At 35.0% G+C, this 27,913-nt stretch overlaps 1 protein-coding gene across 3 annotated transcripts in view; it reads left to right on the top strand.

Moving 5' to 3' along the window:
• NLGN4X (neuroligin 4 X-linked) overlaps positions 1–27,913 on the top strand; it is a 160,580-nt gene that overhangs the window by 32,739 nt on the left and 99,928 nt on the right. For all 3 annotated transcript variants that reach the window (XM_071430585.1, XM_071430584.1, XM_071430586.1), the window contains exon 3: positions 18,578–19,417. In XM_071430585.1, coding sequence (XP_071286686.1) covers positions 18,946–19,417 — 472 coding nt within the window. In that variant the 5' untranslated portion in view covers positions 18,578–18,945. The remainder of the gene's footprint in view (positions 1–18,577; positions 19,418–27,913) is intronic.

Raw genomic sequence — 27,913 nt, forward strand, 5'->3', positions numbered from 1 at the left:
AGTGATAAGCAAGAGCAACTAATGAAGTTACCAGGTGAACCCAGATTGATGGTCTGGTTATGTCAGTCAATTGAGGCTGATGCTGAACATTTCAGTAAGTTTCCAAATTGGAAACTGTAACTTCTTAAAAAAATTCCAGTAGTGTAAATTGAATTTAACACCTGCTGTCTGGAAATTTAACCAGACTTTAATGAGAATTTGTCTAGATTTTGTTGTAGGATGTTCCACAGCTCTCTATGCACCTAAAAATTTGTTTCCAGGGAGAGTGTTCTGAAATCCTAAATCCAGTGTAGTTAACTGTTCCTCAGTTGATCTAGGAAAAATAAATTAAGTTGCATAGTCTGCTTTGCTGTGAGATGTTACTGGTAAATCTAATCTTAACAAATCCATTACACCACTGGTATTAGGTTGTGTGTTTTCCATTAAAGGTAGAGGCTTACTGTGAATAGTGGAATGAAAATCAAATCAAAAATAGTGGATTCTCTAATGAATATAAATAATCCTTGCTTCCATTTGAATTCAAAATGATGTATCCATTATTTTTATTCCAATATTTTGTCATGCATTTCAGTATGACTGACCTAAAGTATCTAAAACTAGATAAACTCTAATGATCTCCACCAATATGTGAATTTCTTAAGAACCCAAGTGAGAAATGGAAATAGGAAGCATTTTTCAAATATTACTCAAATATGAAATAGCAAACACCAAAACTTTCCAGGTCATTAAATTTATTTTCAGGTGGCAGTGTATTTGAATTATTTTCAAGCTTCTACCTAAGTTCATTAGCTTTTTTAAAAAGCTTTGAGAGGATAGTTAAACAATTTTATAAAAATATAAGTCATGATTGTCTTAAATCTTTAGGACCCATGCACTGTTCTTATCCAAGTAATGCTTCCAGAAATATAATTGATTTTGTAGAAAATTAATTTGAACATATTACACAAAGTATTGTACAATAGTAACAGAGAATGGTTAAAGTAGTGTAATTTCAACATTATACAGACTTCATGGATAATGGAAGTTCACTGAGTCATAACATCATGAGCAATAAGTAAATGTGAAATAAAAAATAATCATACTGTTTTTCACAGACAGCTCATTTAAAGTTTAGTCATGTTCAATTCAAAGAAGCAGAATGCAAATTTTACTATCTTAATGTTTAAACTTGATAATCTTTTATCACTGTGACTAATATAATTTAAATCTACTGTACTGAACAACAGGTAGTGACGTTATATCTATTATATCTTTTTCTACAGAGAACTCTAAATCTTAAAAGAAGTTCATAATAACTCAGTGTTTCTGGGTTTTGGGGTTTTTTTCCTCCCTAAGAGTAGTAAAGCTTTTGAGAAAATGATTCCAGTGCAAATGAATTGTCCTCTTACTGTTTTAACCACAAGACCACAGCTTGTTTTGTTTGGACAACTCAGTAGTAGATGGGAAAGAAAGACCATCTGTATCTGTTAATAAATATCCCTTTACTGGTTATTCAGCAGTTATCTCCCTCAGTTTTCATATAAAAGGAATGGATCTGTGTAACAGCAAAATCTTGTGTCTTCCTGGTATCTCTATAACTTAATTTGAGCTCTGCATCTTCAAGTTTCTTTTAGAAACAACTGACAGAAGATGGTTTCTGGGATCATAACATGGGACAACGATATCATACAATGCTTTTTATACAGGTTGTAATCTAGGTTTTGAAACAAAGGGCTACGTTGATTACTGGTGGAAACCAATAAGGAGTGATGTCTCTCAAAGGTCCATATTGGGACAATGTATTAAATATCTTCATCAGTAAAATAGACAATAGGATTAAATGCACCCTTGGCAAGTCTGTGGATGAGTGGTGCAACTGATTCACTTGAGGGAAGAAACGCCATCCAGGGGTACCTCAACTGGCCGGAGGAGTGGTCCATGAAAACTTAAGTTCAGCAAGACCAGTATAAGGTCCTGCACCTGTGTCATGGCAATATCCATTACCATTAGGGGCTGGATGGTGAATGGATCAAAAGTAGCCTTGCAAAGAAGGATTTGGAGGTACTGGTGGATGAGAAGTTGTTAATAAGTGAGCAATGTGTTCTTGCAGCCCGGAAATCCAACTGTACCCTGGGCGGAATCAAAATAGGTGGCCAACATGTTTGATGGAAGTGATTCTGCCCCTTTATTCTGTTCTGGTGAAGCTCCACCTTGAAATGCTACATCCAGCCCTGAAGTCCTCAACACAAGAAAGACACGGACATGTTAGAGTGGGTCCAAAGGAAGACCACAAAGGTGATCAGAGGACTGGAGCACCTTACCTGTGAAGACAGACTGAGACCATTGGAGTTGTTCAGCCTGGAGAAGGCTCTTATGAGACCTTACTGCAGCCTTTCAATATATAGAAAAGGAGAGAGAAGAAATGTGGAGACTTTAATCAGGGCCTGTAGTGACAGGGAGCAAAGGGGAATGGCTTTAAACTAAAAGAGCATAGATGTAGAGGGGCTGTAAGGAAGAAGTTCTTTATTGTTAAGGGTGGGGAGACACAGGAACAAGTTGCCCAGAAAAGTTGTGGATGCCCCATCTTCAACTCAAAGCCAGGTGCTCAAGGCCAGGTTGGGTGGTTTTGAGCAACTTGATCTCGTGTGTGGCATTCCTGCTCATAGCAGGGAGGTTGGAACCAGATGGTCTTAAAGGTCCCTTGCAACCAAAACCATTTTATAATTTTATTATATTACTGTATAATATCATACAGTGCTTGTCTATGCATGTTTATAAAACATGCAAGTGTATTAAGGTAAATGGCTGAGTATATATAGAACAGATTGATTTTAATACTCATATAGCTCTAAAGGTAGCACTGTATGCACCTCAGCATCAGGACTAGAATTTGGAGATAAAGTAGAAAACCAGTAATGATGGAATCACATTCTGGGTGGGGGTTTGTGTTTTGGTTTTTTTGGGTTTTTTATCCTTTTTTTAAAATCTGTTTTTGTTGTTGTTGTTGTTGTTGTTGTTGTTGTTGTTTTTGGGTTTTTTTTGTTTTTTTTTTTTGGTTTTTTTTGTTTAGTTTGGTTTGGTTTGGTTTTTTTTCTGATTTTTAGAGAAATTATACCACAGTGAAACCCTTCTGGGTAGTGCCCTTAGCATAGCTATTGCAGCTGATTCCATGATCGTGTGCCATTGCCATAGTGTGAGATTGTTTATCAAACAGCACATGAGAATAATTAAGGTTTTTTGTTCTTTCAGACAGATTTGGGTTTTTAAAAATAGGCTTTTAGTACAGTTTTAGGAAAAAAAAAACAACTTCCAGCACCACTCCAGAGGGCCTGGATATCCCATGCATTCTATGTCATATCTGCTAAAATACTGAATTATTTCCATTCTGTGCTAAATGCGAGTAATCCACCACAATTATGCTAATCACTGCCCTGAAAACAAATTGATACAGCTGTTGAGTGACTAGGGAAGATGATGGCATATTTCTTTCTTGTTTGAAAGAAAAAAATAAAATGTTTTTACCAGCAGGAAGCCAAACTGCTTGTAGAAATTACTTAGGATTGAAAATCACTATTTGATTCTGAAGGTAAATATGTTTGTATATATGAATATAAAATACATTTAGCTTTAATTGCATGCCAATTTAGACCCAGATAGCTAGTATTGTACAGAATTTTTTACAGTGTTATTTTGCTTTTATTTTCTATTGATGTTGTGGAAAATATATATGTGTGTATATATATACACACACATAGTGTTTTCTATTGGATCTTAAGTATGGAAGCTGAAATTATCTAAACCACTCTTTCTCAACCAGGTTTATTATCAACACCCTCCACACATTTCCTTTCATATATACTGCTTTGCATTCAAGTTTTCTTTTCCAAGAAAAAAGCCAGAGAAAGGGAACACAACACAAATATGGTAATGTTGTTATCTACAACTTAGAAGAACTTCAGTGTAGGTGAAACTACTCAGGTTAAGTAAAAACAGATTCTGTCACCTTTCATTATAGGTTCTATTTCTTAGAAAGATGTATGAAGTAGTACTCTTCTCTTTTTCACCTGGTTGCAGCTGTATTAATAGCCTTTCTGCACTCACAGCATGAACATGGATTTAAAGCTTACGTGACTATTCACAAAATGTTAGAAAAAACAGCATGAATTTTTATGTTACAATAGGACTTTGGGAAATCACTGACAAAATTTGGTGCATAATTATAATCTTAAAAAACTGCATTTTTTCTTTGTGTAAGAAATCAATAACCTGCGACCAAATATCTATTAAAATTGTGGTTTGTCTCTTTGGGGTGGAAACAAAGCTCTTTTATCTGGAACTAAATTACACATTTAATTCTAATGTAGTTTGCAGTCAGTGGAGTTAATTATACTGAAAAATTGTGTTGCTGCTATCATTCGAGGCTTTTTGCTTGGCTTTAAAGGTACATAGGTGATATTTCATATGCTGTATCATACCACTGTGACTGCTGTTACTGGTAGACATGTGTCATGAATTTGATTCACAAAGATGAGATGCAAATTCTTGAAAACTGTGAATAATGAGCTACAGTCTATTCTTACTTAAACAACATCACCAAAAAAAGCTGAAGGTATTCCTCCTTGAGCAGAAGGGTGGGACCAGATGAACTCCAGAGGTCCCTTCCAACTTCAACCAATCTATGAATCTGTGATCTTCATTTAAGAGCAATTAAATTTTTCTTTCCATAGATTTAAAATAACAGTTTGACCCTTTCCCCTTCATTATATGGAAGTATCAAAAAGGATGGAAAAAACCGCAAGCAGTTAGGCTACAAGTTTAAATAATGATGCTGAGTCACTTGAGAAGTTAGGTGATGAATAATTAGAGACTTAGCATTTCTATTGTTAATACAGTTCTGTTTAAAAGAAGAAAGTTAAAAGAGATATAGTATATTATATAATATACTATATATACTATATACCAAATGAAACAGAAGTAAATACTTTAAAGACTACTGAAATAGTTTTTATTTCATATTTATTACAAAGTATTAGTGAAATACGACTCATTGAGTGGCACGGTGTGAGGCTACAATACAAAGTTCAAACAATGGCAGAACTAGAATCTGTTTTTGTTAGAAGCCATCAAAACTAAAATGTATAAACAGTGAGGTAATAAGCTACATAAGGGTACAAGAAATTCACATCTGATATATCCAGCATCAAATGTATATCAATTTGAGATCAGAATTCATTAAAGCATATTTATCTGAAAACCAAAGCTTTTAGGATAGTGCAGTCATTAAGCAATCTGAGTTTATTAATTAACAAAGCAGGAGTTTCAATAGAGGAGCTTGACAAAGAAAATGGATGTGTTAGAATTTCACCAATGAAAATTGAAGCTGGGACACAGCAGTCACAGCGATTACACTAACAGGTCACTCTCTTTGCAGTTTAATTGTCTTTTGGAATATGGATTTTCAGTGCTTTTAAATAGTAGTTTGATATTAGTGCAACTTTCTCTGAGCTTTTTAAAATTTAAATATTACCACCGTATGCTATGAGGATAACTTTAAAAAAACGGAGTTAAAGAGTTATCAAAACTTGTGTTGACCTTTATTTAAAAACAAATTGGAACTCAACTGGCACAGAGTTCCTTTTCTGTGAAAAAATGTGTCATGGGGAACTTAATTCCTTAGTTGAAGAATTTTTCCCTATAGCTGTTTATGTTTTATTATTTGGAATCTATATGCTGGAAATCATCAAAATTGGAAAAAAATTAAATAACTCAGTTTTTTTTTGTTTGAAACATGAAATATGTCATCAATATTGCCAGAATATGGCAAAACACTTACCAGTTTGTATTATTGGCAGTGTAGCTGCCATGTAGAGAAATACAACCATCTTTGTGCAAGACTTTAGGAAAGATAATTGTTGCAAATATGCTGAAATTCATGGCCAGAGAAATAATCAATCACACCTCCTGAATGGTTATCTTCAATACCTATAGAAGACAATATTAAATTCCAAAAAACCTGTTCAGCACCTTTCCAAGGTGATAGCTGTGTCATCCTTTTGAGGAGCAGCAGCAATCTAAATAAAGGCAAAAAGGAGATTTGAATTTCTTGTTCTGAGAATCAATAAGAATACTTCTGGGAAAACACATGTGCACTTTCCCACCATTTAAAAATAATTATATACAGCTGCAAGCAAGACCTTTAGATGACGGATCTTTTTCTCTCATGCCAAAGAAGGCATTATGGAAGGAATTATTTTGAAGAATAAAGTATAAATCAGATAACACAGGAATTACTGAAATATCTCCAATATGAGGTAGAATAATCTTCTCCTCTGTCAAAGGGATTTAATTGTCTGCCCTGACCTCCATCTGTTCTATTAATTGACTGCATTAGTTTGTGGTAGATATTTTTGGTTGGTATTATGTTTTATTAGTGAGATTTCTTGAGATGATATAATAGAAGCACACAGGAAGCTGTAACTTCTGCCATGTGACAAGGTATATTTTTTCTCAGTCCTGACCTAAATCAGTTGACTGAGGGCAGGAAAAAATAGATCAGTCCTTCCTAGTCAACCTGGCAGCTGCAAATTGTCTTCTGTTTGGTTTGTTTTGTTGTTGTTGTTTTTGGTTTTTTCTTTTCAATATCATCCCATATGGATATGATAAAAGAAAGAAAAGAAAAAGGAAACCCCACCCAAAACCAAATAAGTTTAAAAAACAACCCAGAAACCCTTTACAAAATAAATGAAATAAATTCCTTCTACACATAAAAATAAGTTTTATATTGATTGTTTTGATGGGCATATTACTTTTCCTTTATACAAAACGAAGCTAAAAACAAATAACCAGGAAGAAGGAAGGAGTCACAGGCAAGAGTTATGAGTTGGAGAAAAGAGGAAAGAGAAAGATTTGAGAATTAGAAGAGAACTGAGAGGCCTATGTGCAAAAGAGAAAAAGTATAGAAGGTACCTTTATAAGAGGACATTTTCAAGCAGGGAAGAACAAGAGTAAGATGGGTCTTCAAAAAGTACCATGGCATAAAGTTTTGTCACGGAATCATATTGTTAAAAAATATTTCTCCTCATATTTAAAAATGCCCATGTCGTTTTGTTAGCGTTCAGAAACACATAATCACAAAAATGATTATATGTAGGTGCTTTATTGAAGAGCTCTGGGTGTCAGGGGTATTCAACCCAAATCTGACTCCGATATGCATTCGGGATGAACATGTTTTTATATTCTATCATTACATAAATTCATGTTAATTATTAAACTTATATTGTTCTATTATATACATAGATTTCAATCCAGCATGGCTCCTCGTGGCCCCCCCTTTAAATTTCTAGCATAGTTTCTCATGATTCTTCTTATGATTATACAATAATTATATTTAATTACTAAACAATCATCACATCTAACAATTATATCATTTATCATACTGCTTACGCAAGTGCAATGATCTGGCAAAACACAAAGCCTAACATTTTCAGAGTCTATCTTTAGTCTCTAACATTTTCCAGGCCCACACTATCAGTTTTGCATTCTTGTGAAAGCAGGTAGAGTGTGCTAAACAATATAATAGTAATAATAAAAGTAATAATATTGTATGGGTCTTGTTAGAAAGTCATTCATAAATGTTACTCATTGCAACCAAAAAAATCAGGAGAAACATGTTTTTTAAAAATAAATAATCAAAATATTTCTAAAATAATTGTAGTTTTCCACAAGCCTATCACTTCTATGTTGGTAAAGGCTAGTATTAGGTGAAGATGGCAAAACTGGATAAACTCATTCTCAGAGATATGATTTTACACCAGGGAAGATTCATTGCAACAGTTTTTAAAATAACTTGAAGGTGGCTATAACAATAGGTGGGAATAACAATATTAATGGCAAAAATAATAAAAACAGCCCCAGAAAATAAAATTAATTAAACAGTAGGTGAGAAAATATCTGCATTTTAGTCTTAACTTTTCATATGGACTTTCCCATCAATGGATGCTACATTATCTTTGATAAACTATCAGTGCAATTAATGATAGAAGAAGACAAAAATTTGTTAAGAAACTCATAGCAGAATAAGCTTTTCCTGATTTTAGTCATGAGGACTTTGTTCATGTATGAAACAAACAGGAAAGTTACGAGGCTCTTAAGTCTGTGGTGATAAAGATAATTCTGTGTATATTGGTAAGAAGTGAAAGAAAGAATCATCCTGCTACAGCTTAGTTAGGACAGTTAGCTGTCTAATCTAGGCTAATCACTTGGACTTTTTCAGCATAATCTTCAGGATGCTTTCATAGTGGTTGACTTCAAGTAATATTTAATGTCCAATACCTGTGTAACAGTAGGGGGAAGTGCTGCCTGAAGTGTATGCTTCTGCTATAGACAGACTGTCTGACGTTTTCATATACAGTTTGGGAAACAAACATGAGCTTTAGTATTTGTTACCAAGGTAGAGAAGGTACCTATTCATTGTGCTAAGCAAAGATGGAAACATTCCAATAATTGGAGTGAAAGGATGAACAGGAGGAGAAATGGTAACTTCTGTGTTTTTCATTGGCTTCCATTTCCGACTCAGGTACAACTCTACGCATTACAAAGCAAATATGATATATTACCTTAGATTTCTGAAAACCCTTTGATGCAAGAAAATATAATTAACTACATGTGAGATGGCTTTGAAATTTCCCTTGTAGTAGAATGAAAAGGATTGTCATGCAGATAATTTTGGGATTTTTTTTTTTCTAAGAGAAAACATCACATATTGTTCTGAGAGTTCTCTTGGAATTGTTGTAAGACCATGAAAGATGGTTTGATTTTTTATCATTTGGGAGTGTGGGATTTGAAATGGAGGACTTTTTTCACTGAACAGAAAACTACCAGAAAAAGATTTGATGTTTTTTCCAAGCTTAGCTTTCCTGCTTTTTTGGCATCTTAATCAGTGGTGAGAAAAGATATCTCTGGTTCTGTCCATGAAGTTACATCTCAGTCAATAAAATGGTCCAGGGGGCTATTCTCTGCCCCTGATGCCACATAACATAGTGAAAATCTTTCTTACTTAAAAAAAAAAAAAAAAAAAAAAAAAAAAAAAAAAAAAACTGTCTGTTGAAGAATACCTCTGGCCTATGCTACTCCCTGTTTATGCCTGTGCACTGGCTGGTAGGTATAAATACTGGGGCAGGACAGTGTTGGAGTCCACACTCTAGCCCTATCTAGTTTCCTGCTTAGTCCCTAAATTCCAGTGCTTACTGCATTGGCCTGAAAACAGCTCAAGATAAGACTTTTGTATGATAATGCTATGCTTAGCTTTTAGTAGTCCATAGTATGTGATATAATTCACAGCTCCCAGTACTTATGTTGGCAAGAAAGTTAAGAATTTCATCCTTCATTAATTGAATTCAGCATAGACAGGACAGTAAGCAGAGTATATGCCGCAGTCTCTCTTCTAGGCAAGCTTTTAAACTGTGTTTGCAGGGAAGAGGGGAAGGCAGCAGGCAGCACAGGAATGGTTTCATTAGTGTTGTTTAAAATCATAGAATAATATAATATTTTTCATTGGAAAAGACTTCTAAGATTCAGCATTGCCACACTGACCACTAAACTGTGTCCCTAAGTGCCACATCTACATGCCTTTCGAATGTCTCCAGGGATGGTGATTCCATCACTTCTGTGGGCAGCCTGTTCCGGTGCTTAGCAATCCTCTTGGTGAAAAAAATTCCTAATATTTAATCTAAATTTCCCCCACTCCAACTTGAGGCTATTTCCACTTGTTTTATTCCTTGTTATTTGGAAGAAGAGACTGCCCTCCACCTTGCTGGAGTGTCCTTTCAGGTATTTGTAGAGAGCAATATGGACCACCCGTAAGCTTCCTTTTCTCCAGGCAAAATGACCCCAGGTCCCTGAGCCACTCTTCCTATGACTCGTGTTCCAGCCCCTTCACCAGCTTCATTGATCTAGCAACATTGATCTAGTGAGGGATTCTGATGATCCCATTTTTCGCAATATTTTTTGGAGACTTATTTTGCTGAGACATGTCCTCTCACCTCTTAAATATAAGGGATTCAAGACAACATTTAGCAGAGGAAAGCCCACTAAGTTAGGAGGAGAGCCATACAGGAAGAGAAGCTGGAGGACACTCCTCCTTGTGCTGGTGAAGTTGTCTACTTTCAAACAAATAAAGAAAACCAAAGGGGAAGATTTACCTGATAAATCAATTTAATGATGTAAAACCCTAGTAAAGCTAATTTCCACTCATAATTTTTATTTTATGAAATAATTCTCCTACACACTACATAAGGCTTGCTTGAAATTGAGAATACCTGTCCAAGAAAATTTTTATTTCATGGGAATCCAATGTTAGAGATTTCTCATAGTCAAAGGGTAAGAAACTCAGAGTGAAGTCTTTTAGTTCAGGGAGAATGCTTCACAAAGTCCTCATAGCTATCCCAGCCTTATTTGAAAGCTAATGTTTGTAACTTGGAAGAGGGAACAAAGGGTTTAGATTTCTTCAGGTTAATGAGGGTAGCCACTCAACTTCCCCATTTCCAGAATGAATGTATAATTGTGACATTATCATATGAATGAGGGCTGTATCACCACCTGGTAACTGAACCAGGTAATGCAATGAAAATGTCCTGCCTGTGTCTCCTGTGTAATTAAGTCATAAGAATTTGTATAATAAAGCAGCAACTTTTTTTGGCCATATAATATATTAATGGTGTGTCTGTGTGCGTGTGCGTGTATTTACATGTGTTCATATGCCCAGCTGGTTTAAATTGCTTTTCCCACCCTGTTTCTGGTTATTGTAACATTTTTAAAGTATCCTCTTCTGAGACTAGAATGCCTAGAGGGAGATATCAAATTCTAATCATTAAATAGCCTCAAGAGATCAAATTGCATATCAATCAGTCCCTTAGACAATTTCTCAGTTGGTTCAGACAAGAGTTGTAGTTTCTTTCATCCTTGACAAAGGCATGCACTTCAGTTCAATGGAGAAGACAAGAAAGGACTGAGACCTGTGAGTTTCTTTGTCTAATATTTAGACAAAACCTGTTAGATTTCATTAAGAATTTTTCTTTTCAGTCATTTGATCTTTCTTACAGAAGAGGAGTTAAGACTCATTCCGTGTTACAAATGCTTTTTTTTGAGATCTTGAAGTGGTAGTGAGTAATGAACTTTGATGTTTTTGAGGGTTTATTCAATTTATTAAGGCCTACTCTGTAAGCCTCATGTATCAAATACTGATTTTTGTGTGCATGTATTATTTTTTTTAATATCCATAAATCTGCAATTTGCTCCAGTCATAAGGGATTTTACAGGTACTTTTGCCTTAAAGAAACTCAGGACTGAACATTCTGTTTCAGATCATAATATTTTTATTTTTGTAGTAAGACGTCTGAATTTAAGCAAAGAGAGGTGCATAAAAGAGACAAAGAGAGACCCAGAGTGTGTTACATTTCTTATACAAGGTTATATCAGAAGTAAAAGCTGGAAATTACGCCATCGGTTGTGCTAGACTGTACTGATGCTATTTTTTGTACATTTCCCTAGAATATGTACTAGAAATGTAGCATTTTCTTTAGACTTCACAGCTGCAATGAGACCATAACTGAATAGCTACTGTCATGGGAAACTTAAATTCAGATCACAATTCAGATCACAATGAGCTGAATGGAACGCACCTGTAATTTTGGGATTATTACTTATTTCAGGCTTCAGTAAGGAGTTTATGTTTTTTCCTTCTAATATTGAAACCTTATGTTTATTTGCAATCATCATCAATTTATCCTAAGAAGCAGCAAGTATTATGAACATTGTCTAATGACTGAAATTCTTCTATACTTACATGTAATAGTAGTTGAAATTAATGTTCAAAAGACCAGTGAGATAAGTTCAACTGTCTTAACTGAGTATTCCTAGTTAGTCTTGAGTCCTTCTGGCCATGCAGTTTTTTAATAATTTTAAATACAGAAAAAAATAGGGGAAACCATATCTGTGATTTTTTAACAACCACTTCTTATAATTAGATCGAAACAGCTGATTTTTTGAGAATGCTGATGTTAATTTCTTTTTTTCTTTTTGCTTGGAAAGGAGTGATGATCATGTGTTTTCCTTTGCTTGCTTTTCAAATTGTTTTTATTATTGGGAGAATTGCTGTTTTCAAAAACAGTGTAGGGACCACGCAGCTTTTTCCTACAATCCCATTGTTCTTTTTGATAGTGTATGAGATTTAGATATTCTGAATAAGAGTGTTAGCTCCAGGTAAGAAACAATGATAAGAAAGAAATGTGTGCCCATTTTCTGAAAAGCAAATGGTGATTGTAGTTTCTAACCTGAGGGATCTAGTGACACTGTCCAAGCCTATCTGAGCCTATTTCTCTCACTTGGAGAAATTAATGGAAGGGTAAATGCAACATGTTTTTTTTAAAAAAACCCAAACCTGTTTAATTCAATGTTTATATTGCTCTTCGGGCTTTATTTCCATATTAAATTTTTTTTTTGAAATCTACCTTTGTCTTCTGTGACTTCTAATCATACAACTAAGACCAACGTCAAGGTCAATCGTGATGTTTATATAGCTGGCATTTATTTTCACTTTAATCAAGGGTACATACTAATTCTTAAATTTGTATCACTTTCTTTTCAGTTTAAACTTTAAATCTTAAAGAAATTTTTGACTGTGAATTAATAAGTTATAATTCCCAACTAAATAATTCTGTGATTCTGTGAGACATTATTCAGACACTCATCCCTAGATTATAATGCTAAGTTAGTCTCATGACTAACTTAGTTGTCTCAGACAGCACTGCCCCACCCCTCCTCTGGTCACCTTTCCTGTAGCAATGCTCGGCATGTTTGAGATAAAACACACTTAGATCGGGTCCTCTACAATTAGGATTATTAGAAGTCTATATTTAGGCAGTTTTAATTTTTTTTGAGGGCATTTTTTGTGTTTGTGTGTGTTTTTAAGAATCATGTAATGATAGATATCTTATTTGAGTTAGGAAAATGCTTACAAAAATACAACAAAATAAATATATACATGCTATAGAAAAAAGAACTTCTTGTAAAGCTTTGCTGCATGGTAATTTGAAGCCAGACATCACTGTTGTTACACTTCTGAGATTCAAAAATACCTTTTGATTCGCCAGTTTTCGTAAATAAACTTTCTACCAATTTTCTAAGTAATCCAGTCTAGAAGGTGGACATTATTTAATGATTGGTGTTCCTCTGTGTTGTTCACTATTATTTTGTCTGATATTTCTGAATGACTTTATGGAGGATAAGGAAAAATGAAGCTTAGCTCATTTCAATGTTTCAAGGAAGTTCTAGAAGCTCAGAAAAAATCCATAAAGAAGTTATAACTGTTTTGGGTTGTTAGTTTAATTTGAAAGATAATAGATAAACCCAGTATGCATTTACTGATATTTGGAAAAACTGTTCTTTTGTTATTGAATGAACATTTAAATACTGTGACTATTCAGAGAGTGTAGTGCTGATTATGAGGTAGAGGTGTATTTAAACCTGCTTGGGGAAGAGCTTTTACAGAAGAAAATTGTGTGATTAGTTTTCTGCAAATATTTCAAATTGTATGGACATATTGCTAAAAATTAATACTGTAGGCATGTTAAAAATTTCTATGCCTCGGATAGTTCTTATTTACAGTATTGTACAACAATATTACTTTATTATTTATTTATTATATATTTATTATAGAGATTTATATATGTTACAATATGATAATATTCTAATTGCTTTTGTTTAAAAACAGTCAACCAAACACACACACAGACATATGACAAAGCAACAAAGAAAACCTAAAAAGCAATCCATACATATCCACTTAATAACTTTCAAAATTACTTATTTCAAGGGGACAAAGGGAATGGAAAGAAGAAAAAACAGTTCATGTTCTTGGTAAATGAAATATTTTTTGTATCTCCATATTCTGTAAAATATATTAAATACTTAGCAAAATGTCAATATGAGGAGAATCTGAAATTTTATGGATTACATCATTTGTCAGTTTTTTTCTACTGACTAGCTGGTTGTTCTTATATTTCAGCTAATCAAGATCACTGTATGCTTTCAGAATGTCTGTCTAATGAAAGGGATGTGAGTCTTTAACCCTGACTCTCTATTGAGGTCAGATCTGTGTATGTGCCCAAAAACTCCCTTGGGAATATGAGCAGAAGGGAGGGCCAGAGAATAAATGTGGTCAGTGACTGAAAGCTGAGGTGTACTGTTCTACATTAGTTGTATTAGATAAAGCCTGGGAAACCCTAGGACATCTGCAGAGTCTTCAATTCCCTATATTGATACAATTTATATTTCTGCTTAGTTTTCTTGTAACTGAACAAGAGGATCAAAAAAAAAAACTTCAAGTCACTTTAGTTTTTTATTCTACACTGGAGCAAAGATGACTTCTAAGCCATGTCTTCTATTTCCCTAGCAGCTACAGAATAAGTGCAGAACTACTGACAATCTTCTTAGGTTGAAAAAGTGGTAACTGCAGTTCCTGGAAACCATCAGTTTAGCCCTGAAGGCCTGATTCATAGACTATTTAAGCATCTCTAAGAGTGTCTTGGGGCACAGATTTATAAACAAGAACAAGTGGTATTTCCAGACACACATCCATGTTAATTTCAATCTGCATTTGCTTCAAAGGCCATAAATGTCTCATTAGCCTCAAATTACACTCCTCTGCCAATAACAAAATCATTGTATGTGATCGTATCTGATTTCAGATCTTCCTTGACTTCTCTGTGTGGTGTGCTGCCAGAAGTTGTCATTTTGAACTGAAAATTTGGGTTTGAATTGATTATTTTCGATTGTTTGAATGAGTAATACTTCCAACTAAGAATTTTTTTGCAAGCAGTTTGTATGCATTTTTCTAATATTTGAAGCAGTAAATAAAAATATGGAAAAAGTACAACACTACAAGTGATAATAAATAATGACATGACAAGTTCATGTCTTCCTGTAGACTCAGTATGTAAAGGTGTATTAAATAGCTGACTGTATACATATAATTGAACATCAAACTAGTTTTGATATATCTAAAAACCTTTCTAGAATGTTTAGTTTTCTATTTAAGATAATCCCTAATTGAAATCTGTGACTCTCTATTTACATCTTCCAACATTTTCAATTAGGTATCTAACATCATATCATAGTTGTCACAGTTCACAAATTAATAGGCAGCATGCCTTCTTCCTTACCTCTCAACATTATTATTGAAAATTATTTTCTGTGTCTGTGTATGAGTGTGTATACATCTCACATGTGAAACTAACCTTAGGAAAATGGTCATTCCTCTAGTAATGTCAATGAATGTGTGATATTTTCTGCCTAATTTTCTTGCCTAAACAAGATATTTTTGCTTTCCTTGCCTCAGTCTGGGTTCTTTGCTTCAGTATAATAGCAAAACCAGTTGTCCCCAGGATGCACAGCTCCCAGAGCTGGAAGCTGGGGAAGTATGGAGAGCTGAGTGAAGCCCCCTTAATCCAGGAGGCAATGGTTAGTGACCTGCTACTTATAGAAAATTAGACACACATAAGTCTATGGGCTCAGATGGGATACACCTGAGGAAGCTGATGAAAGAGCTTTAAACTGCTTTAAACCACTTACCAGCAGTTCTGCTTAACTGGAGAAGGTCACGTTAGTGGAAAATAAGCAAATGTAATGCCCATGCACAAGAAGGGTCAGAAGGGTGACCCAGGGAAATACAGGCCTGTCAGCCTGTCCTCGATACTGGGGAAGGTCATGGAACAGATCATCCTGAGTGCCATCACATGCTGTGTGTGGGACAGCCACAGAGAATCAGGCCCAGATGATACTCACAAATGGGTTTACGAAAGGCAGATCCTGTTTGACTAACTTGATCTCTTTCTGTCATAAAGTAACTTGGCTGGTGGATAAGGGAAAGGCTGTGGATTTTGTTTATCCAGACTTCAGTAAAGCACCGGATACTGTCACCCACAGCATTCTCCTGGGGAAACTGGCTGTTCATGGCTTGGATGGGTGCAGTCTTCACTTGGTGAAAAACTGGCAGGATAGTCAGGCCCAGAGAGTGGTGCTGAAAGGAGTTAAATCCAGTTGGCAGCTGGTCAGCAGTGGTGTTCCCTAGAGCTCAGTATTGGGGCCAGTTTAATGTCTCTATTGATGATTAGGAGGAAGGGATTGCATGCATCCTCAGTAAATTCACAGATGATACTAGATTGGATGGGAGTATTGATCTGCTGGAGTGTAGGAAGGCTCTGCAAAAGGAACTCTACAGGCTGGATGGCTGAGATCAGTTCTCTGAGGATTGATAAGGCCAAGGGTCAGGTCCTGCAGTTGGGTTGCAATGCTCCAGGTTTGGGGAACAGTGTCCTGAGAGCTGCTCAGCTGAAGGGGACTTGGGGGTGCTGTTTGAGAGCTGGCTGGATATGAGCCAGCACGTATCCAGGTGGCCAAGAAAGCCATACTATTTAGTACATCACATTTTTTACAATTGCATATTCTCTCTGCTGTATCAGAGAGATTTCCTTCATGTTGTCATTTTTGGTTCTCTCCCTGCTGGTAATGTGTTCATGTTTGTTTATTTGTCATTCCCATTTTCTTTTCCTGTTTTGTTTCCTCTTTTTTTACTTGCTGTTTGCCCAGAAAATTTTTTTCTCTATCCATCTTTCATCATCTGGATCACTGTGTTTCCTTCCACCTTGTCAATTTTCTTAGTGCTGCATTCCACATTTCTTAGAATGTCATTACAAACTTCCACAGTGTGGGTTTCAAGGGAATAAGATCTGTTGCTCCTCTCGAAGCACAGATTAAATCCTCAGTTGGATATAACTGGAAAATCTGATTTGTGCTGCATGATCAGTAAAGTGTGCCAAAGTCAGGATGGGACAGAGCAAGAGGAATGCTACTCAAAATCAACCACCTGCTGCTGATTTCCATTGTTAAAGATAGTAGCAAAAATCAGAAGGGAAAGTGATGCTTGAGGAGGAGTTTTGAGAGACCCATTGCTGGCTGACCACTCTGAGTGCCAGGGAGCAGCTGAAGTGGAGCTGTCCATGGGAGAGGTTGACCCAGGAGCTGTGGGCACTGCACAGCTCGCAGGGCAAGACTCTGAACTTCTAAGGCTCCCTGACAGGGACAGGACTCTGCCACCACCCAATAATTGTAAGGCCAGGCAGGGTGAGGAGTCAGGTCCAAGGTCTACCTGGAGACCCAGTGAGGCCAAGATCCAGGCTGGGCATGGGGTTGGGCATAGGACTTCCTGCAGCATAACTCAGGGACTGACAGCCCTGGTGGTGCCTCTGGAGACATGAAAATTAGAGCTGTTAATGATTTGTCCTTCAGAAATGGTGCTCAAATTGCAAGTCCTAGAGAAAATGTTGGTAGACAAAATTTAGGTCCATCACACGTAATATGTATCTGGTATTTTTCTGGCCTCTGGTGTTCTGGTGTTTTAAGAGTTTTGTGGTAAGAGTGCTAAAATGAAATTCCAGGAGTGTTGAGAGAATAAAATGTCATTCAAATTATTTTCCATGTCTGAGTCCTGACTGAAAACAGGACCTGCTTGTCCCCTTATATATAATTTTGATATATACATGTGTGTTCATCCTACCAAATATAAGGTATCAGTGTCAGTTTCTTATAAGAAGGAATTTTTTGCTTGTGGAATTTTTTTACCTGTGGAATTGTTGTCTGTGCTTCTGAGTTGAGTAATGGGTAAAAAGGAAGTTCCTAATTTCTTTGGGCAGGTAGAATGTTGATGTGTGTTTATTTGTACACTTGTAATGGTTAGCATATACATGCAGATGACTTGCATTTCATTAAACATTTTCAGAATTATTGTATGAATGACCTTCTATTTAAAAATAAGAATGCAAGAAGGTAACGTTACATAATTGTAACACTATGTAGGCCAAAAGCTGACTTAAGAGATTGTAGCCTTTTTTTTCTTTTAGCTTTCCATTGTTCTGTCAGATATAGGAAAAAAAAAAATGAAAAAAATAAATTTGTATCTCATTTTGACTGTTCTCACACTTGATTTGAACTAATCATTTATTACATTCATTGGAATTTCTGAATTAGATGGAGGTAAATTAGGTTGTCATACAGAAAAGAAGTCATGTCTGTGAAAAATATTCTCTAGTTGTCAACTCATAGCAAAAAGAGATTATCCAATACAGGAAACAAAAGTAATGAATGGTTCCTGTGGGAGTGCAAAGAGGCTTAAAAAGAAGATTCTGTTTATTTAGGGCAGAAAATATCCTCAAGCTAGCACTTGAATGTGATACTCTTCCTGAAATCAGAAGTGTTTGGTCTATGGTTTGGTTTAGAAGCATATAGAGAAGAGGAAAAATTTGTTTTGTGGAATAATCTTATGGCTTCAAGTTTAGCTCTCTTAACTTACATATCTTTGGAAACACATAGCTAACTATGATATCTAAAGTTCATAAAACATTTGTGGGCCTTGGCATGGAAGTAGTGTGTAAATATAACTTTTTTAGCTTTTTTATTTCTTTTATTTCTTTATTTATTTGTTTGAGGTTTATGCCAACATAAATTTGTCTATTGATTTGAATTGTTTGTTTTTTCTTGGCCGCAGGCTGACTGAGTGGGCTGGACTTCACTGAAAGGAGCCATTTCACTGAGGCAGTGGAATAACTGTGGATCTCTCACCACTCTACTTGTTGGGAAGTGCTGCACGTTGCCAGGATTAATTCAACACTGAAGTCTGGGATGGGCCTTAGGGGCAAACACTCCCTTGTTTCTTCTGACATTGGGATTTGTCTACAGCCAGTCAGCTGAGGCACCTATCACACATCATCTTTTGTTTTTTTGTTGCCTGAACAAAGATACATTTTCCCTCACTTCATCTCCTTTTGACTACTTTTTTATTAGTTTTCATTTTCGTTGACTGAATAATTTCTCCTGGCTGTGGAAAAAAGAGCCCTGCTAATGTTGATTTAAATAATGTCGAAACCAATGGGACTCCTATGGCTGCCTTTGATCTTCACACCAGTGTGTGTCATGTTGAATTCTAACTTCCTCCTGTGGATAACTGCACTGGCTATAAGATTTACTCTCATTGATGGCCAAGCACAATACCCAGTTGTTACTACGAATTATGGCAAAATACGTGGTTTAAGAACACCTTTGCCTAATGAGATCCTTGGTCCAGTGGAGCAGTACTTGGGTGTTCCTTATGCTTCTCCTCCAACTGGAGAAAGGCGATTTCAGCCCCCGGAGCCACCGTCATCCTGGACGGGTGTCCGCAACGCCACGCAGTTTGCCGCTGTCTGCCCGCAGTACCTGGATGAGAGGTCACTGCTCAACGATATGCTGCCAGTCTGGTTTACAGCCAATCTGGATACTGTGGTGACATATGTTCAAGATCAAAATGAAGACTGTCTGTATTTGAATATCTACGTGCCCACAGAGGATGGTAAGTACCCTGAGACCCACACTGCGGTGTGCTCACCAGTTCAACATATGAAGAGTGTCCAGGTCTTTAAAGCATCTTACTGAGTTTCATCCATGCTTTATCTGTGGAAATGGATAATGCCTCTGAATATGCATTATTAGTAATACTTTGTAGATTGAATATGCCTGCATAGATTCTCTTTTACTTTTCAGTGCAACACCAGCCGGCAGTTTGATTATGAGTAGTGGCCAGGGTATGTCAGCCAGCCTTAAACTTACATCTAAAAGACAGCTGAGAATCATTCACAAGAGAGGAAAGGGAAAATAAACATTAACCTGAAGTAATATAGTCATTTTTCCATGTATGAATGGTACAAACATGCTGTTACATGCTAATTTTGAAAGAAGAATTTACTTATTTTTTTCTTTGTTTTATTACAAAATTTCTGGGCCTACTGTAAACTCTACTTGATTTTAATAGATAATAGAAAATTGTTATAGGAATTCCATCAGCAGGAGCTTTTTTAGGATTTTTGTCTGTAAAACTTTTCATTCCAGCTTATTTTTCTTCATTTGCTAAATTTAAAATGAAGTCAAGGTGATTTATTATGCAGATTTGAAGAGATGGCTTTAAACTTTCATCTGTTTTTTGCAATACTTTCTCAAGAGAGCTACTTTAAGCCACTTTCTATAGACAAAAAGGATGAACACAATTGGTAATACAGAACTCTTTGAACATTTACATGATCTCAATCTTAAAAATTGTAGCTGTATGGCATGATGAATATATCTTTGGTTGTTTTGAATAGTATTGCTTCCTACAGGCAAGAAAACCTCTTTTCATCAGGCCCCAAACAAGCTAAGTCTATTATTTCACAAGGAAATAAAAATAGTACTAGCACTTATATTTAATATTCCACTAAAAGCTAGTGCTTTCTGCTAATTAGAATGCAGTTACGGATGTATAACATGAAAGATTTCTCCCAGATATGCAAATCCCCTTCACTTTTGCTGAGGGTTTGATTTACACAACCAAGGCATTGTTATTTCTCAGTAACCATACTCTAAATATGCAAATTTTCTACTTTGATTGTTATAATCCTTCTGCCTTGACTGGCTTCTTTACTCAGAATTTCCAAGCTGTCTGCCAGCAATAAACATACCACCTTCTTTTCCTGTTCTCATCAGCTGAAGCAAAAACTTGAAAGCTAAAAATAAAAGGGTAAGGTTTGGGAATACTGGGAGCTTTGCAAATGTAAATACTACCAAGGTGCTTAAATGAAAAGTGCTGTGAAAGGAAGGCTGTGTTTATGGGGGCTCTGTGTGCATGAGTGTGTGTGCATGTGTGTGTGTGTGTGCCCCTGTGTGTAGACAAAGGAGCAGGTCTTTACAACTCAATTCTTTCCCTCTTCCAGTCTCATTGGACTCCTTATTACTCCTTGGATAATGAAATAGATAATTTTTTCACAAATTTGTTTACGTTCTGGATTTTAGCCTTCATCTTTTAATTAGTCACTGGGGTAAGCTTGCCCTGAGAAAGCATTCTGGGTTAAGATTTTATTTGTTCTCACTGAAGGAACATCAGTTCTGCTTGCTCAGTCTTATTTTAGAATCCAGTTTTAATAAATAATACATTCCTCCAATCTAATAATAGGAAGTTTCATTTATTAATTAGAGGATACAGGAAATTAGACATGGGGAAAATATATGTGAACATCTAGGAAAAGAATATGTAATATCAAATGAAAAGTAGTAAAATATTTTGAGCTGAATGACTAGCAACGTATACCAGTCATCTTGCTATAATAGATAATGACATTTGCTGTTACATTTAAAGTAGAAAGAACTGAGAAACTTAATTTCACATTCTGTAGACCTTTTTGTCCACTTACTTTTGCAAAAATCATGGTTTGCTCTTCCTGGTTTTAGATTTTCTTTAAATAGCTTGTAAATGGTATCAAGTTGCTTTTATATCTCCTGTTGAAAATACAAACACATGCATAAAAATATGTAGCTGAATAATGAGATGACAAGGTTTGTGTTAGTGATGAGCTGAAGGTAAGGTTGCTCCTCTACAATGTGAAAAGCATTTTTAAAATATTCCATTGGGAAACAAGAACTTTAAAAATGAATAAATTAAGTACACAATGTGTTAATTGTATGCTGTATATTTTATCACTAATTAATAAGTCTCAGAGGCTTTTTTAGTGAGGAGTATATGTGATCTTCTGACCACAAAGATTCTTAATGGGAACTGACCTACAAATCAGATGCTCTAAGTTAGTGTGTCTCCAAATCACTCTAAACAGTCTTAAATAGTAGTGCATACAATCTGATTAAAGATGTTATGCTTCATTATATGAGTCCTAGTTGGCAAAAATAATTTATGTTGTTATGGAAACAGACCATGAAATTAGTTTTTGAAGCAATATTTCAAAGTGAGTGACTTTGAATTAAATTCACATTTTCAATTCTTTCTTCAGTATAGATGATTTAAAAGAGCTTCGAAACTGCTTTCTAGAAGAAAAGGTGGCTGGAATCATCCAAACCTAATAAATGCTCTGATTATGAAACTCACTCTGAATAATTTTTTTCTCTTTTTTTTTTAACTTTGGAGAAAAGAATAGAACAACAGCTAATGAATTAACTGCAGTCATTTGCAGTGCTTACTTCAAAGCAATTCTGGTGAATAACTAAACAAAAGCTCAGGTTTGGGGATTTTTTTCATTGTTTTGTTTTGTTGCAGTTCTTTTTCAGTATATAGCATTACCTGTTTCTTATTATTTTTGTGGTTTGGTTGAAGAGAACCAAATTTTGACCATGTACTTTCAATAAAGGGTTGACTAATAAATACACAAATAAATGACTAATAAATATATCCTTCCATCTGATTTCAGAATTGCTTCACTAGAATCCTTCCATGATAAACTAAAGGGAATAAGAGCAGAATACTGTCACTTTAACTAGACAGATAAGTTTAGTTAGTTATATGAAAAGATTTTGAAATGTTACTGCTATTGTCTGAAGAAGTACCAGGAAATGAAATAACATATAAATCTATAGTTCCTTAAAATAGTTTGAGCTTCTAGGTTAAGAAATTAAAATAATGTGCTACATAGTCTGTGTCTGTATTAATCCTTGCCTTTTTTTAGACTCAGAAGATGCTGGATTTCAAATGTCAGATACCAGGAGAATCCCATCAGAATTTCCTCTGTTAACATGTCCTTACAAAGCAAAAGCTATTTTCCTTTTTATGGGCTGTCTTTTTTCATTTTAGGTGAAAATATTATTTATCATACAAGTCAATATACATACTTAGAAGAATAATACTACAATTCTGTCTTGTAGATTTTTATTCTTTTGCTGTTTTTCAATAGACAAGTGTTTTTTGGTGTCCCTTTCCTTACAGTAATACTTCTATTTCAGAGTATCTAAAGTAGCTGGAGATTTTCACTGTTTGTTTTCCTTCACCTTTGGAAGGGAAAAAAAGTTGCAACCACTGTGATCCATTTGTTCATAAGTATAAATAATATTGCAGTTATTTTAAAGACACACATACAAGCAATAAAAATAAAATCTAAGAAGATTATTTTATTTTATATGTCAAACCTATAGTAATAATAAATTACTCAGAACTGAAGCAAATAAAATATTTATAGTGAAACTATCATTTTATCATTTTGCTTTCTAAACATTTGGCTTGATCTGCAGTATTATTTTTGTGGGTGTATATTGGCTAGGCTGCTTTTTCAGTTACTATGAACTGTAATTTTCCACAAGAATACTTGAATGTCAGTTTTGAGGAGGTCATCTAGGGAGATGATATTGAGGACAGTGTGTTTATTATAACTTCAGTCTGAATATGGGTTTATCTACAGTGGAAATGCTAGATTGAAGAGGACACAGACTGTTAATCGGCTGTGCTTAATCCCTGGCCTTTATCATTTGAATCTGTGGATTCTGAAGGAGACTGCTAACTCCTATCATAACTGGGGTAAAAAAGTGTGACAAGAAGCAAAAAACCAGAAAAGACCCTTATTTTGTATTTCTTTCATTATAAACTTCAAAATTTTATTAATAACAAAGCAAGATTTAAAAAAAAAATCAATACAGCAAAGCAAAAAAGAACAAAACCCAACAAGAACAGATAATTTTATGTCTGTCTAAAACCTGCTATGTTCAGATCAAAAAAGAAGGTTACTTTTTGTTGTCTTTGCTTGATCAATGGGAAGCATATATACTTTTTACTTATTTTGGCATATGGATAGAGTGCACATTTTACACAGGGTAGAGCTTTTTATCCACTATGTATCTGTTGCAGATTAACTAATGAAGTATTTAGCATCTTCTTGTTTTTTGCTTGTGAGCTCTTGTTTCATTTACTTCAGAGTAAATACAGGTGAAGTGACAACAAAAGGTGGGAGACCATGACATTTATTAAGGCTGAATGGGTAGGTGATAATTTTTCTTTAGATTATTGGAACTGAGGTTTGCCCAGGATTTAACTGTGGAATTCCAGGAAGAAAAAAAGTCTTGGGCAAAAGCAAAGAGATCAAGTGTGCTCCTTCTCTGGAAGAGATTGACTAAATATACCTGCAGCTCTTGACTCTGTGTCTATTTGACTGAGAAATAACAAAATGAAAAATTTGAGCAAAGCTGATCGAGAAGATGAGCCTCAGACTGTCCCTTTTGCATATTGTGAAATGAATAATTGCCGCTTAATATATAATTGAGTGCTTACAATTTTCTTCTTGCAATTGCTGTTGAGTGCAATGTCTTTAATGTGGAAAAAGTGTTTTTATCAAAATTATCCTAATAAAATGTAATTGATAAAAATTGGGGTTTTTTTCCTTTTTCTTTGAGGCATAGAAAAAGATAGTGTAAAGATTACTCTTTTCATTTTGATGGCATAGAATAAAAAAGTAACTTAATCAATGGCCTCTTTGTTACCATGAGAAATAAGGGATCAAATGTAAAAATAGGGTCATACATAACAATAGTGTCACAGTGAGCAAGATAGTTGCAATATGGTCAACATAATTTTTGTTGAATTATTAGAAGGTGATGCTAATAATAATAGTAACTTGTAATTTCCAAATAAACTCAATTTTCTAGACATTAGTTTTTCCTAAACTTTATGTAGTTTTAGGTTTCAGTATATGTATATCAGACACTTTTCAGGTAATCTTAAAATTTTAATTGTCCTATTATCTCTTCACTACTTTTGTAAATATAAGTAGCTACTTAAGAAATCAAAGCAAGGATTTATGTATATAGCTTTAAGGAATTAAGAATCCAATATCTCTTGTATATATGTTTACACTTTCTATTGTTTCTCAAAATCTTTACTACGTATTTTTTAAAGTCAATTATAATTTCTGTAATTGGCATGGGAAGATAGAGTTTTACTTAAGTTTTCTGACATATTTTTAAAAGCAAATTAAATACATTTATTTACTTCTAAAAATATTTCAAATTTGTTTTAAATCATACTTTGGATTTCTGTAGATAATAATGTTTAAACAGTTTCATATTGCAAATAATGTTCTTCTGAAAAAAAACCCAGGAAGAAATTAAACTTTTTTTTCAGTTTCAGCATTGTCATAAGTTTTGTCGGTGACTGGTTTATTTTTAACACCCAGCCATTCAGTCAATTTTTTTTCTACTCTGGAAAACTAAAATTAATTATTAAAATTTCATTATGTAAATCCATTTCAGCTTATAAAAACACATATAAAAATTACATAAAATAAGAAATATCCTTTTGTAAAATGATTGTATTTCTTTCCAGGGTGAGAAAGATTGATAATAGATAATAATTACAATACAAAATGACAATGTTGTAATTATTGCATGTAGTACCAGTTGAACATAAATATATACTTTTTAGGATCAGAGAGAAAATTGCTCTCCATTGTGAAAGATAAACTCCCTGTTGTGTCAGACAGCCTCAAGCCAATTCTTTCCCCGTTAGGGTCCAATATATCCCCTCCTCCTAATCCAGAAATATTGTGGCATCTGTGAGAAAGGAGGAGGCATATGTCTGGCTGTTCTCTGCCTACCAGGATAAAGCTGTGGGTAATCCAGGCCCTCATTTTTCATTCTTGCTTTTAACAGTCTCAAATACCTTCTGACACCAAAGAACAGGACTCTAATCTAGATGAAATAAAGTTCTTAAATCCTTAGAGATAAATTCAGATTTAGTTGCTAATTTCAAAATGCTGTCCTTTCCCCCAGGAGCTGCCCATTCCACAGGCACTTTACAGGATTGCACCCAAATGGCCTTCTCAGGAACTGATATGCAGTGAAGCCTAGCAAGAAGACTCAGCATTCAATATGACTTTAGTTAATCCCAACAGGATTTTTGGCACCATTTCCTAGAGTCTCATCATTACCTCATATTGAAAAACCTGCTAGAATGGGGGGGGGAATGTTCTTTAAAACATGATGAATCAACGTTTCTTGGGCAAAGGCAAATTGATGTTATCCTTTTAGTTAAAGAACAGTGCCTTTGAAATTGTAGAGGCTGTGCCATTTGGCTCATTGACACAGAAGAAAAAGTCTTTAGTCATGTGAGTCATGAGACAGATCAGAATTAACTTAATTTTGTCCACTGACTCCCACTTGTCTATTCAAGGCACTTTTTGTTTCGGTTTGGATTTTTTCCTGTGCGTTTTCTTGGAGTTTCTTTTCTGTTTTGTTTGGGGGTTTTGTTTTAAAATACAGCTTTACTCTTCACTCCTGGAAAATGTGTCTTTGTAAGCTGCTGCTGTTCTCGGTGTGCCTCCTTGCTTGCTGTCAAAACACAAATCAATGTGATACCTGCTAACACTGAGGCAGTGCCTCTGTCCTAGAGCAGTGCAGTGAGCCCTTGGCAGGCTCCTGGGTGGTGAATAGTGCAGAGTATGTGCAGTCTGATCTGATCAGTGTCTTGGCCACATCATTTGTATCAGCTTTGATTTCCTGTAAAGGCTTTGTGGCCTCACTGGTCTTCCTTCAGGTATTTTTTGCATTGGTCTGAAAGTTTTGAAAGCTATTTGTATCTTTTCATTCAAATTTGGTTCAGTTTCCTTTAATTTGCACATTAATTGCAGGTTCAAACAAAACTGACACATGCTGAATAGCTCAGCTAAATCACAGGGCTCACAAATCAGTCACATCTGTGAAAATATTTCAAGGAATTTACCCACATCAGTGTGATAGTCATAGGTAGTTTGTCAACTGGGAAAATTTACAATTCTCTTCTGCAAATGTTTATGTATCTGCAAAACAAATTAACACAAGTTTGAAATAAAGCAAATGCTCATTATTTCCTCCTCAGGATTTCTGAAAAAATTGTGCATGAATTAAACAAAGACAAAAATTTCTCCTGAACATAGCTTTTTGCACAGTACTTTGGTTTGCCATTGTTTTTAGAGGGAAAGAATATTTCTGGCCTTTATTCAGTGTTTCTTGCTTTACAGTCCAGATAAAACTCTCAGAATGGCATGTAATCAATTACGTATGCTTACATTTTAGGATGGTATTAGTTGAATGTATTAGTTGTAATCCGAATAGAACAAAGAGAAAAAAAAGGAAAAAAAGAAAGTTAATGATAGCAAATTTTATTTGTGTTCATGATATTATCATCTGAAGAAATATGGATAAATTTGTATTCTTGGGGTTTAAGGCTTTTTTTAGTCTGGACCTTGCTCTTGGTACCAAAGAGACAAACAATAAGAAATAATTATTATGAAACCGTGAAAATGAGCTAATGCTTATAGCTATCTGGTACTGATGTGTTAAAAATCCATTATAATAGAAGGGAAATTTTTCTTTTACAATTCTTGCTGTAGGCAAACTTTTAGTGAAGAATAAATTTAGTTGCCATGCTAAGCCAAGTTCCTACACTATATATATAGGGAATTTTAATTACAAATAGATTTCTGGTGCCTCATTCCAAAATGCTTATAATTGCTGGGTTGATGTTAAATAGATTTTTTCATTGACAGGGTGTGACATATTTAATCTAATGAAGGGAAATTGCTTTGTGCAGATTCAAATGACTGTTCAATTAGTCACTGGTAATGTTTACAAGCCATCATAGCTGGAAATCATGGATACATTGTCTGTTTTATTAAATATGTAGTGGGGCAAATAAAAACACAATCCAAATATATACACTTCATCCTCTTTCAAATAAATTGGTATCAAATTATCTTTTATGTAGTATTTTTAGGGTGGCCAGGAAATTAAAAAAATCATTCTGCATTTGTAATACTGCCCCCATGGTAATGCTTTTGCTGGCTTTTCATGCTTCATTCCGACACCAGAGGGAGCACAAGTTTCCAGCAAACTCATTTTTTTCTGTCCCTGGGAATCACAGAGAGACGCAAATCATGCTGGTGAATGCAGTAGTAAAACATGCAAACAGGTGCTGGTTTTTACTGTTTAAACAGATAGGTAGGGATCTGATTCCACCTTTCCCAAGCTGAAAGTTGATAAAGTTGACAGTGTTGATTCTGGTGGTGTGGACTGT

This window comes from Agelaius tricolor, unplaced genomic scaffold, assembly GCF_023055355.1.
Source record: "Agelaius tricolor isolate 1412-34295 unplaced genomic scaffold, bAgeTri1.0.p SCAF_7, whole genome shotgun sequence".
NCBI lineage: Eukaryota > Metazoa > Chordata > Aves > Passeriformes > Icteridae > Agelaius > Agelaius tricolor.